The sequence below is a fragment of the Leopardus geoffroyi genome, chromosome B2 (assembly GCF_018350155.1).
Source record: "Leopardus geoffroyi isolate Oge1 chromosome B2, O.geoffroyi_Oge1_pat1.0, whole genome shotgun sequence".
Classification (NCBI taxonomy): domain Eukaryota; kingdom Metazoa; phylum Chordata; class Mammalia; order Carnivora; family Felidae; genus Leopardus; species Leopardus geoffroyi.
Genome location: NC_059332.1, coordinates 142,839,833 through 142,853,839, shown reverse-complemented (window position 1 = coordinate 142,853,839; position 14,007 = coordinate 142,839,833). Strand labels below are relative to the sequence as shown.

The window sequence follows — 14,007 nt, the reverse complement described above, 5'->3', positions numbered from 1 at the left end:
ACTTCACTCACCGAGGCTGACCAGGCTACAGCTACTGCTGAGTGCCCTATCTGCCAGCAGCAAAGACTAACACTGAGCCCCAATATTGTGCCATTACCCCAGGGAGATCTGCCAGCTACCTGGTGGCAGGTTGATTGCACTGGACTGCTGCCATCACGGAAGGGGAAGCATTTTGGTCTTACTGAAACAGACATTCTGGATGTGGATTTGCCTTCTCCGCACACAATGCTTGCACAAAAACTACCAACCATGGAATTACAGAATGCCTTATCCACCATCATGGTATTCTACATTGTACTACTTCTGATCAAGAAATTCACTTCACGGTAAAAAAAAAAAAAAAAGTATGGCAGTGGGCCCATAATTATGGAGTTCACTGGTCATACCATGTGCCCCATTATCCTGAAGCAGCTAGTTTGATAAAATAGTAAAATGGCCTTTTGAAGACTCAGTTACCGTGCCAGCTAGGTGGCAGTACCTTCCAGGGCTGGGACAAGGTCCTCTAAGAGGTGGGGTCTGCTCTGAATCAGTTGTCCAACATATGGTGCTGTTTCTTTCTCCTAGTCAGGATTCACAGAGCCAGGAATCGAGGAATACAAATGATAGTGGCCCCACACACTTTTACCCCTAGTGACCCACTACCAAAACATGGCTTCCTGTCTCCATGACCTCCCCTTCTGCTGGTTCCAAAGGCAGGAATGCTTCCCCCAGGAAGCACAACAACGATCCCATTAAACTGGAAGTTAAGACGGCCATCCAGCCAGTTTGGGCTCCTCATGCGTAGGAATCAACAGGGACAGAAGGGACTTCCGGAGCCAGCTGGGTGACTGATGCAGACCACCGCGGGGAAAGCCGGCTGCTGCCCTACAGTGCGGGTGGGGAGGGTGCGTCCTGGTGGCTCTGACCCTGGAGAACCACGACTACTGCACCGCCTACCGTTAGAATGATAAACACACTTTGTTCTAAATTTCTGATGCTCCCCATCTGGCTCAATATTTACACTTTAAGTTAAAGTATCTTAAAATTCCTGTCAAGTATTTATGTATTATTTTCCCCTTTTAATCTTTTTTTTTCTAATTATGAAAGTAGTAAATACACACTAAACAAAACTCATGTTACAGAAATAAATAGAAAATAGAAAATTCAGGATGCCTGGGTGGCTCAGTCGGTTGAGAGTCCGACTTTGGCTCAGGTCATGATCTCACAGTTGGTGGGTTTGAGCCCCGCCTCGGGCTCTGGGCTGACAGCTTGGAGCCTGGAGCCTGAAGTCTGCTTCAGATTCTGTGTCTCCCTCTCTCTCTGCCCTTCCCCGATTCATGCTCTGTCTCTCTCTCTCTCTTTCTGTCAAAAATAAATAAACATTAAAAATTTAAAAAAAAAAAGAAAGAAAGAAAATAGAAAATTCCTTGAAATTTGGTACTTCCCAAACAACTATCTGAACTATTTGGTCACATTTCTGCAGATGTATGTTTTCTCTTCCCTGTTGAATGGACACACATGACACCTTAATCTAGATAAATGTATATTCATCCTCCTCTAACTGCTAAGTTCCTCATATCCCTCCCAATGACTGCACTCCCTGTCAACATCTTTGCACACGTTAATATGTTTTCAAGTGACTTCACATTTCTGTGTTTTTTAAGCTCACCCACAAACCCCCCAACCTGTCCCACAACACAGGATCCTGCTGCTGGGGAGAAGTAGCTCCTTAATAAAGTTCTTATTAACCAACTAGGGCATCCTGAAGGAAACTGACAGGAGCCCTCCCTCAATGATACCACGGAGTGATTTTCAATGGAGTCTTTAGATAGTTTTCCTAAAGGGCGGTCTCACCCGAGAGCTCCCCAGGGCTCCTAGAACTAGGGATGAGGGACCAGAAGGGAGAGCTTTCCACCTTTCTCACCCGGAAACAGCATGAAGGCACGAGCCAGCTGTTACTGACTGCCGTCTGGTGGCACAGAGGTGACAGCACAGAGGACCAACGTCCACGTGCAAGCTAGAGCTGAGTTGATCTCCTACAGGAAGCTTTTCTTGCCCGGGTGCCCCACGCTCCACTTCTCAGTTACCCTCCAACCCAGCAGCCGAGTTCCTGTGGGGCCCCACACTGTGTTGCAGACTTGAGTACTGCCTGGGGCTGGCGTGGTCCTTATCCCATGGGCAATGCCCTGTAGTTTATTTATTTATTTAACGTTTTACTTATTTTTGAGACAGGGAGAGACAGAGCATGAACAGGGGAGGGTCAGAGAGAGGGGGACACAGAATCTGAAACAGGCTCCAGGCTCTGAGCTGTCAGCACAGAGCCCAACGCGGGGCTCGAACTCAAGGACCGCGAGATCATGACCTGAGCCGAGTCGGCCGCCCAACTGCCTGAGCCACCCAGGCGCCCCCAATGCTCTGTAGTTTAAATGGAACTGAAGAGAGCGCATGACAGAGTCACAAGCTGCTTTTTTCTTTTATTCACTGGGCAGACAGTGTTGACCATGGTTACTGTTACAAAATTATTTGTAACACAAAAATTGAGGAAAGTAAAGAATGGATGTCTGAGAAAACAGGAACGAAGACCGGGTAGTTCTGTACAGGACGAAAGTAAAGAATGGATGTCTGTGAGAAAACAGGAATGAAGACCGGGTAGTTCTGTACGGGACATCACGGTCATCAAAATTAACTGAAATTTCTTTCACTTCCCAAAGGGGTAGGGGTGAAGGAAGATGTTGGCATTTTAAATATTACTGTTGGATTCTCCTTGGTACCTTAAAAATACTACACATTTAGCTGCACTTTAGTTTTTTAAAGGAATGGTTATTAGGAAGATAATGCCATCTGGAGGATATGAATCATCTACGGGAGGTCAACTCAGAAGTAGGTTTTAGATGGTTTGTGCTTCTGAAGCTCAAAGTAGCTCAAAAGAATTTTATTTAACTTGTCCCCATAATATCCATGGAACCTTCATAACTTTCTCATATTTTGCATATAAGACAACATACACAAAAGCTTTATCTAAGACCTTTCCATGATTTCTGTAGAGCTAGCACTACGATTCAGGCTCCTAAATATCAGCCCAGACTATCAGACTGCTTTTGAGTGATTAATTTCAACCACACTGAGCTACAGATTGAGACTGAGGCACTTTTACAAAAACCAGATGGTCACTCAGAATTATAAAGAAATTGTGTACATCCAAAAAAATGAAACAAATGAGAGAACAGAGCCTCCGTGGAGGTGTGGTTCCCACCTACTAGGGTGTACCTGATATACAGTAAAAGAAGACAAGCACTTGACATGAAAGAAATGAGAAGACCGGGCTCAGGCAAGCGACGGCCTAGCAGATGAGTCCTTAAGTCAGTGAGGGCTGCCCATCCGGGATGGCCTCGCCCACACCCTAGGCCAAGGCTTCACTCCAAGGGACGCTTCCAAATGAGAGAGGTCCCACACAGCTCTGTCTCTGTCACTCACCACTGTCTGACATTTGCTTTTTATTTCTTGGGTTGTGGGACACTTTATACTTAGAACCCAGAACATGTGCAACAGATAAAAGTAAACAGTGCAGGCACACACATCCACTACGTTCTATGCAGTGCTTGTTCACTTCCAAGGAAAAACTGGTCAACGTGAAACTACCTGTAGCTTTTCTCAATCAAGAGGCCTTACTGAGGCTTTAGTTTCTGCTTATTTCAATATACATCCTTGAACACCATACTGTTCCATCAATGGTCCTGTGTGAGGAACTGAATGAAATGTCATCGTTCTTTTTAAGTTACACAATACACAGAAATACACAAGATAAATATGAACCATGAGGGCAAAAAAACCCAGCTGTGTTTCTTACCAAATTCAAGTACGAGACTTTCGTACTTCAAAAGGCGAGGAATGAAATTCTACATAACCAAAACTGTTAGCAGCATGATGTAAATAATTTCCAACACAATTCTTTACAAGTACTGGCTTGGTTAGACCACAGAATTAATATGCAAATGATCCTGGCTACACCCCAATTAAAATGTCCAAGAAGTATGGAGGAGCCCGAGGTACTTGCTACATTTACGGAGCATTCCCCCTATGCCAGACCCCACGCTGGAGCCAGAGAGACAGCTAAGTACAGCATAGGGCTCACACAGCCAGAAGTGCTCTGGTTGGGGGGGACCAGCAGGTAAGTAACTAGACAATGAAATGAAAAGGCCACCTACTGAATGGAAGAAATACTTGCAAACCATATACCTGATAAGGGGTTAACATCCAAAATATATAAACTCCTACAACTCAATAGCAAAGACATAAACATCTGATTAAAAAGTAGGTAGAGGATCTGAATAGACTTTCTTCCAAAGAGATATGGATGGCCAACAGGCACATGAAAAGGTGTTCCACATCACCAATCATCAGAAAAATGCAAATCAAAACCACACTGCAAATCACCTCACACCTGTTAAAATGGCTAGACTCAAAAAGACAAGAAATAACAAGTGTTGATGAGCATGTGGAGAAAAGGGAACCCCAGTATACTGTCGGTGGGAATGTAAATTGGTGCAGACACTGTAAAAAAACGGTATGGAGGTTCCTGAAAACATTAAAAATAGAACTACCATATGATCCATCAAATCCACTTTGGTTAGTTATATGGAGAAAAAGAAAACACTAATTCAAAAAGAAAAATGCACTTCTATGTTTATTGCAGCATTGTTTATAATAGCCAAGATATGGAAATAACCTAAGTGTCCATTGATGGGTGAATGGATAAAGAAGATTTGATATACACATACAATGGATTACTATTCAGCCCCCTCCAGTCCCAAGAATGAAACCCTGCCATTTGTGACAACAGGGAAGGACCTTGAGGGTATTATGCTAAGTGAAACAAGCCAGACAAAGACAAATATTATATGACCTCACTTACGTATCGAATTAAAACAACAATAACAATAACACGTAAGCTCTACAGATACAGAGAAGAGATCAGTGGTAGCCAAAGCCAGGGGATGAGTGGGCAAAATGGGTGAAAGGGGTCAAAAGGTACAAACTTCCAGTTATAAAATAAATCATGGGGATATAACGAACAGCTTGGTAACTATAGTTAATAATACTGTATCGCATATTTGAAAGTTGATAAGAGAGTAGATATTAAAAGTCCTTGTCACACAGAAAGTTTTTTTTTTTTTTTTTTAAAAACCTCTATTTATTTTTGAGAGAGACAGAGAGTGCAAGCAGGGGAGGGGCAGAGACAGAGAGACACAGAATCCGAAGCAGGCTCCAGACTCTAAGCTGTCAGCACAGAGCCCGAAGTGGGGCTCAAACTCACGAACCGCGAGATCATGACCTGAGCTGAAGTCGGATGCCCTACCGATGGAGCCACCCAGGCGCCCCAAAAGTTTTTTTTTAACTATGCATGGTAATGGATGTTAACTAGACTTACTGTGGTGATCATTTCACAACATATACAAATACCAAATCATTATATTGTGCATATGAAATTAATGTCAATTACACCTCAATAAAACAATCTTTAATTTACCTCAGTAACTTTTAGAAAGGTTTACAAATAAAATTCTTTAATCTGATAAACTTTATCAAAATGGTAATTCTCAATAAATTAACATAGTTGAATGTTTATTAATAAATATCTTTTAAACATGATTCGTATTACACAATTCTGAGGCTGCCAGACTGTTAAGCAACAGCTATAAAATGCTAGCATCACCCCTTGCTCTGGTCCTGGAATATGAGAAGCCTGGTAAGAATTACCCCAAGTGACAAGGCTGACTGGCAAGACAGAGACAGAGATTAGATAAAAACTCTCAACCTCTTTTGGATTATCCTTTTATCAAAATTCACATAAACATTAAAGAGCTCTGAGTATAGTGTAAGGGTTCCAGTTTCAGGCTCTGAAGTCAGACAAACTTGTAGAAATGCTGGCTGCAGAATATGCTACTTGTGGCTCTAAGTCCTGTCCACAGATAGAGAGGTTATGAGGAACATGTTTTTTAAAAAGTACCTGGCACACAGGAAGATCTGAATAAATGTCACATTTGATTATCTCTTACTTAAGCGAATACCCACAAAGCGCCTGACCTCCCCAGAGCACAATGTGAAAGGCGCTCTCAGGCAGTCTGCTTTCAGGCCAGAATTCATCACCGTGTGAATACCCGCAGCTCAGCTTGCTGACCCTAGATGGCTAAGTGTGGGCCTTTTCTAGCACCGTGGGCATTGCCTGAGAGCTTGGAAAATGCAGAATATCAGCTGACCCCAGACACAGTGAATCAGAATCTGCATGTCAACAGGTATTTCATATGTGTGCATTCAAGCCTGGAGACAGGGTACTATAGGAGAACACATCGAGGGCTGTAAATGTCACATAAAATGCTACAACAGTTCAGCTGAGGAGGGAAAGCAGTGCTTCCTTTGGGTCGCTGTATTGCCTACTCAGCATCACTAAAAAGGATCCAGATGAAAGCTGCTAAGGGGGCACATGTAAGCCCAATAGGTGATTACTTGTCAAATATTAGCCCTCCTTGTCTTTTGCCCTTTCTCTTATTACTTCAAAAGTCCCTTGACAGGGGTGCGTGGGTGGCTCAGTCGGTTAAGCGTCTCACTTTAGGTCAGGTCGTGATCTCACGGCAGGTGGGTTCAAGCCCCGCATCAGGCTCTGTGCTGACAGGTCAGCTTCGGATTCTGTATCTCCCTCTCTCTCTCCGCCCCTTCCCCACTCACACTCTGTCTCACCGTCTCTTAAAAAATAAACAAACATTATAAAAAAAAAAAAAAAGTCCCGAGACAAACTGCCAACCCTCCAGATTCCCAACAAATTGGGGATTACTTTGGACAGCTACAAAACTGAGGCAGAGGGAAATACCTCGTTCAAAAGTGAACACCAATGCCTGTGAGGAAGGTGGTAGCAAGGTCGCATACCTATGCACACACACCTGCCTACACATGCCTACACGTGCACCTGCACACACACATCTAGGGTGTTTCCTAGGTTTGCCTGACAACTGGAAAGCAGAAATTGCCTGAGCCTCACACTAATACACGAATACACTGGCTTGCCAAGGAGGGAGTAGCCACATCAACAACGTATTGTTACCAAAACAAAACAAATGTCAGTTCACGGAGAGGTCACTTTGGCTTTGTCATTTTGTTAGGGCATTTAAAAATAAGAAAACTCAGTATTAAGAGTGTCCTCAAGGAACACTGTTTTGTTGATTCTATCCAGGTGGTTTCATACATGAAAACTGTTTTGCTCTGCTCTGGGGAGGGGCAGAGTAGCCTCAGTTGACTAACCATGTAACTTGCAGCCTGTTGGGATTACCCCTCAGGGACAGGCACTTTTCTCAAGAGAAGGGTTAGAAGCAGCATTTACAAGCAAGGAGCCCTCATCATAAGGGGCAACTCCCAAAATCCTCAGTGGACAGGTACTAAGCCAATGACCCTATGGGAGCTACGTGAAGCCTAGCACTCGGCTCCAATGGTCAGGATGGGTGGTTGCGGGGGCAGAAGGCGGAGCTTGCTAACCAGGAGCCCACCTGCTGTAAGCTTAGTCTGGAGAAATGGTGAAACCCTTCGCACATGTGATATTCAGCAGGGGTAATCTGCTGACTTTGCACACAGACTAAAGATTGCAGTCTCCAAAAGTATCAGCCCTACTATCTGCTGAAGAAGGCAGGACGACTTTGGCTGTTGTGCTGGGGGCACTAGGTACCCATGAAATCATCACCCTGATGGGGTTCAGGTCGGGCTGCTCCCAAATAGGGCACGTGTTAAATTGAAGGCATGTGAGAAATGGCAGGTGCAGAAAAGACCCTTTGACCTTCTCCCCTGAAGTAGGTCATATGACCCTCATGGGAGAGATGCCTTCCCTGTGCCCAGAGGAAAGGAGCATTCTTATCTCTGAAGACAGGAGGATGTGAGTGGACTCTGAACAGACAGGCCTTGCTAAGCTTCCCCCAGTGAACCACACTGAGCCCTCTGTCCTATCACCTTCCCGCTGCTTCCCAGCCTTCGTCAAACCCAGTATAAAACCACACAGGTTTAACTACTTCTCCAGGGCTCATTTTCTCACGAAGGCTCTCGTTTCATGTAAAATTTACATTAAGTGAAATCTGTGTGCTTTTCTCTTGTTAATCTGTCCTTTGTGCAGAGATCCAGTTGGGAACTTAAGACGACAGAGGAAAGGTATTTTCCTGCCCTACAATGCACTGGACTGCCAGAGCCTGTGGGAGTAAGGCCCAGAACAAATATGGGATAGTACCCTGGGGCTGGATGTGCCCCTGCTGCCCTGCATAACATCTGTATCTTGTGGACTTTCAAAATACAGACTTTCAAATTTTCATGATAAATGAAAAAATAGAGGGCATCACTATTTATTGCAGTAACAAATTTATTGCAATAACAATCTCACAGGTTTATTTCTTGATTGTGCTTCACACCCATGTGGGTGAGTTGGGGGCTCTGTTCTGCACAATCTTCACCCAGAGACCCAGGCTGACAGAGCTTCTAGTACCTGTCCCACCACCAACTGCAGGGCAGGGAGAAGGGGGCACGGAAAATCAGGCAGAGCTTCTCAAAGGTTTTGCTCATATTTCACTGGACAAGGCGAGCTAACTGAGAACATCTAACTTGAAGGGAAAGGAGATGGGTGATCCTACCGTGTCCCTGAACTGAGACATTACACACCAGCGCAGTGGGGAGCTCTCCTGCCCAGGTTCCAGAAGGCACCTGTGACACTGGCCTTGGCTGATCCATGCCCCTGAGGGTTACTCTGAAACAGAAGTGTCCACGCTCAAGGGAGTTTCCATAAATTCTGCCAAATGAACAGCACCTTTGTCCAGGGCTTCATGCAGCACCGTTTCCCACGGATTCCCTCTGGTTGCCCACCATGTGGTTGTCAGTTTCCCCCTAAAGTTCACCTTTTGTTGAAAATGTTTCCCTTACTGAGCAAACACATTCTCACGTTTCATAATTAATGAGCTATTCCATCCCCTCATGAGCCACTTTCTTCAACCCCTAGTCGAAGTGATGTGAAAGTAACGCAGCCTGAAGCCATCCACCTCCAGCTGCACTCCCATCAGATTACAGACAGCAGGCTCCACCCACTTCTCCAGGATTCTTAATGCCTGTGCTTAAGAAAAATGTGTGTACATTTCTTGTAGGGAAGTTAAAACAAATTAAGTTGAAAAAACAACAACAACAAAAAAAACCTCTCCTACTTGTGACTATTTAAGTGAAATATCTTAAATTATATCGCTATGTATGTGTATGTTTGTACAGAAAAGCAGTCTGCAAGGAGAGACACCAATGTAAACAACAGTTATCTCTATGAGATGGGATTACAAAGGTTTTCATATTCTTCCAGTTGTGCATTTTTTACAATGTATTACTTATATAATTTCCAACATACGATTACATAAAAATTAGAAAAGCTGTATTAAATTTGGTCCCTTTAGTGTATTTTCAAAGGATCTATTTCATAATAACGAATTCCTTTTCTATATTCAACTGACCATTGAACCACAAGGGATGTAGGGATACCGACCTCCTGCACAGTCAAAAATCCATGTGTAACTTTTGAGTTCCTCAAAACTTTACTAATGGCCTACTGCTGACCAGACCACTTACCTATGATAACATATTTGATTAATACATATTTTGTATATGTATTATATACTGTATCTTACAACAAAGAAAATGTTAAGAAAATTGTAAGAAAGAGAAAATACATTTACAGTAATGTATTTATCGAAAAACAAAGTTCACATATAAATGACCCACACTTCAAACCCATGCTGTTCAAGGGTCAGCTGTGTTACCTGTTTGACTCTCCCTGGGTAAAGTATTGCACCTAATTTAAAGAAAGCAAATACTGATCATCACAGTATTTACTCGATTTGAAAAAATGGACCTCTGTCTCAAAAAAGGCAGGCAGAATTAAGCTTTCTGTAAATGTTTCTTAACCATCTGACTGAACTGCCTAAAAGCAAGGATGATTCTTGCCAGGAACAAACACGTGATGAAGTCAGTGTGAGAACAAGACAAAAGGGCAGAGAGAACCAGGGCTCCGCTCTTTCCATGACAGATGTGACAGTTAGGGCTAGAGGGAGAGGGAAGGCCAGTACTAGTAATAATAATACTAGCAGCTGAGTACACTGGGGCAGCACTCTGCTTGGCTATTACACGCATTTTCTCATTTAAGTTGGAGGATTACTCTACTAGTAAGAACCACTATTATTCTTACTTTTGGCAACAAGAATACGAAGGCACAGGAAAATCTCACAATTTGCCCAAAGTCTCATAGCTGCCATGGGCCAGAACCATGATGCAAAGTCAGCAATCTGTACACCTGACCCACATCACACTTCAGATCAACTCCAGGAAGACTGAACAAAGTAAAGAAATACCTAACTACAGCATATCCAGTGTAAAACACAACTGTACAGCTATGACATCTTTAAAAACTGATAATTTTCTAAGCTTTGAGGCAACAGCAGATAAATAAAACAGCAGACCTACCATAGCGACATATGCATGCTCCTGTTCAGGTCTGCAGTAGACACCCCTGTTTCTCTGTGTCCAGCTCTCCTGGTTTCTGCAAGAGAGAGAGCAACTCCTCGTCCACCCACATGCTGGTGCCAGCCATTCCCATCATGCACCTCCTGGCCAGCTGGCTACAGGGAGGGGCCTCACGCAGGCTGGCTAACCAGGCCTTCCACACGGATGCTCACAGTGACTGCTCCTAATGGAATGTGACACGGCAGCCCTGGGTGACAGAGGGTCTACTCTCTACCTGGCTCTATGAGCTGTGGGGGTCACAGAAGCCTGGCCTGGGGCTATCAAAAAACATCTACTGTGTCTCTTCAACAAATGGTGCTGGGAAAACTGAACAGCTACATGCAAAAGAATAAAACTGGACCACTTTCTTATACCATACACAAAAATAAACACAAAATGGATGAAAGACCTAAATGTGAGAACTGAAACCATTAAAATCCTAGCAGAGAATACAGGCAATAATAACTTCTTTGACAGTGACCATAGCAACTTCTTTCAAGATATGTCTCCTGGTGGGGGTGGGGGAGAGGGGAAAATGGGTGATGGGCAGTGAGGAAGGCACTTATTGGGATGAGCACTGGGTGTTGTATGTAAGCGATGAATCACGGGAATCTACCCCCAAAACCAAGAGCACACTGTATACACTGTATGTTAGCCAACTGGACAATAAATTATATTTAAAAAAAAAAAAAGATATGTCTCCTGAGGCAAGGGAAACAAAAGCAAAAATAAACTATTGGAACTACATCAAAATAAAAGGCTTCTGGGGTGCCTGGGTGGCTCAATTGGTTAGGTTAAGCATCCAACTCTTGGTTTGGGCTCAGGTCACGATCTCGTAGTTTGTGGGATTGTGCTTCATGTCAGACTCTGCACTGACAGCACAGAAACTGCTTGGGATTCTGTGTATCTGTCTGTCTGTCTCTAAGTAAATAATAAATAAATAAACAAATAGATAGATAGATAGATAAAGCAAGCTTCTGCACAGAGAAAGAAACAAAACTAAAAGGCAACTTAAGGAATGGGAGAAGATTCCCCATTTACAAATATTTGCAAATGACGTATTTGCAACATATCCAATAAAGGGCTAGTATCCAAAATATATGTAGAATTTATAAAACTTAACACCCAAAAAACAAATAAACCAATTACAAATGGGCAGAATACATGAAAAGACATTCTTCCAAAGAAGACATCCAGATGGCCAATAGACACATGAAAAGATGCTCAATGTCACTCATCATCAGGGAAATACAAATCAAAACTACAATGAGGTATCACCTCACACCTGTCAGAGTGGCTAAAATCAACAACACAAGAAACAACAGGACTTGGCGAGGATGTGGAAGAAAAGGAACCCTCTTACACTGTTGGTGGGAACGCAAACTGGTGCCACTGTGGAAAACAGTATGGAGGTTCCTCAAAAAGTTAATAGAACTACCCTATGATCTAGCAATTGCACTACTGGCTATTTACCCAAAGAATACAAGAACACTAATTCAAAGGGATAAATGCACCACTATGTTTATTGCAGCATATTTACAACAGCCAAGATATGGAAGCAGTCCAAGTGTCCATCAACTGATGAACGGATAAATGAATGTGGTATAGATATAGGATGCAATATTATTCAGCCATAAAAAAGAATGAAATCTTGCCATTTGCAATGACATGGGTGGAGCTAGAGAGTACAACGCTACTAAGTGAAATAAAGTCAGTCAGAGAAAGACAAAAGCATATGATCTCACTCATATGTGGGCTTTTAAAAACAAGAAAAGGGCAAAAAATGAGAGAGAAAGTAAGAAACAGACTCTTAACTAGAGAGAACAAAGTGATGTTTACGGGGGGGGGGGGCGGGGCGGGCTAAATAGATGATGGAAATGAAGGAGTGCACTGGCTGTGATGAGCACCAGGTGTTGTATGAAGTATTCAATCACTATACTGCACACCTGAAACTAATATAACACTGTATGTTAATTAACTGGAATTAAAATAAAAACTTAAAAAAGAGCAAACAAACAAGTAGCAATAAATAAACAAAAAAAGAGATTGCAATGAAAAAAAAAATGCCAACTATGGAAGAAACTGTGGCAGAGAATACAGTCAACACATGGAGAAAGCAGAGCTGAAGACAACACCTAAGTGTGGAGACCAAAATGTGCCCAAAGCCAGACCAACCCAGGGCATTTCAGCTGTAAGAGGCAATACTTCTCTAGTTTTGGTTAAGTTAAAGTAAGGTTTATGCAACTTGTAACCGAAAGAGATATAACTAATGCTAACTGAAACTGCTAAATTAGTAAACTGAAAAAAATTTTAAAAACTAGGAAAAAATGTGTCTACCAAATACAACAAAGAATGAAGAAGAGAAAGGGCTAAATAAATCAGGGGAAATGGCTCGATTTCTTAGTGAACAAAGAAATACTAACTTCAAACACATCAGTCCCAGAGGCAGTGTAGGACAGTGAATGGTCTTGCCCATGATCCAATCCCAACTCGCTCCCTCCCCATCTACCTCTGCTGGTTTCCAAGCTCCCTCCCCTCCCCTTCCCCACCTTGCGGTGGGGACTGGCCAATGAAAGGTGAGCAGAAAGTGGACAAAACCACCCATCCAGCTTTCTCCTGCCTTTAGCCTTAATGTGGCGGAGTGAGCTGCAGCAGCCAGCCTGTGGATGCGAGGAAAAGAACAGAACTGCAGAAACGCTGCCTCAGGCTTCTGAAAAATGGCAGCAGCCACTTGCCTTCTGGGCTTCCTACACTGTGATTCAAATTCCTACTCGTGTAACTCCTGGCTAGGCAGAAGCTGTTATTTCATTCAACAGCACTACTGAGTGAGTGCCTGCCACATGCCAGGCACTATTCTAGGCTCTAGGAATACAGAGTGAGCAGAACCGAAAGAGACTGCTTTTCCGGAGCTTCTTACACCACAGAGGACAAGCAGACACAGGTAACACAAAGCATCTATTCGTAAGTAACAGTAACAGCAAAGGGTCACTGGAAGGTACCACATCCGGCGCGGGCAAAGATGCTATCAGACGGCTATCCTCAAACAGCGATATGTACTGGAAAGCGAGCAGCCCGTTCCCACTCCTAAGTCAGTCTCCTTAATCCAGGAGTTCCAGGTCTTTTACACCACGTATGCAAATACACTTGAAAGCCCCTGCCATCCAGTATTTCTGGTCTATTTAAAATATTATCTTAAAGAAAAACATGGTGTTGCTAAGAGAAAGATACTTTGAAGAGTATTCACGAAATTTGCCTTTGTATGTTTAAATTTCCTAAGAGAGCCCTCATAAATTATAGCTGATTCTAAACAATTGCTCCTGACTATTTGGCTTAAGTCACAGCCCCTTAATCCTGGTCTGGGGCATGATGCACTTTATACATGCTACTGTTAAGAGGAAACAGCTAATGACCTTGCTGTAAACCTTGCTGTAAATACCTGTTACTCAGTTTTTCAAGATATATCCATAGTAC

General features: G+C 43.1%; 1 protein-coding gene across 3 annotated transcripts in view; it reads right to left on the bottom strand.

Annotated features, from left to right (window-relative positions):
• The window catches only part of TULP4 (TUB like protein 4), a 243,759-nt gene that overhangs the window by 100,195 nt on the left and 129,557 nt on the right, over positions 1–14,007 (bottom strand). Inside the window, exon 2 of one of the 3 annotated variants that reach the window (XM_045500169.1) lies at positions 10,498–10,573. The exons of the other annotated variants lie outside the window; for them this stretch is intronic. Within the exon in view, the coding sequence (XP_045356125.1) occupies positions 10,498–10,500 (3 nt within the window). The 5' untranslated portion in view covers positions 10,501–10,573. The remainder of the gene's footprint in view (positions 1–10,497; positions 10,574–14,007) is intronic. 3 annotated transcript variants of the gene reach the window in all.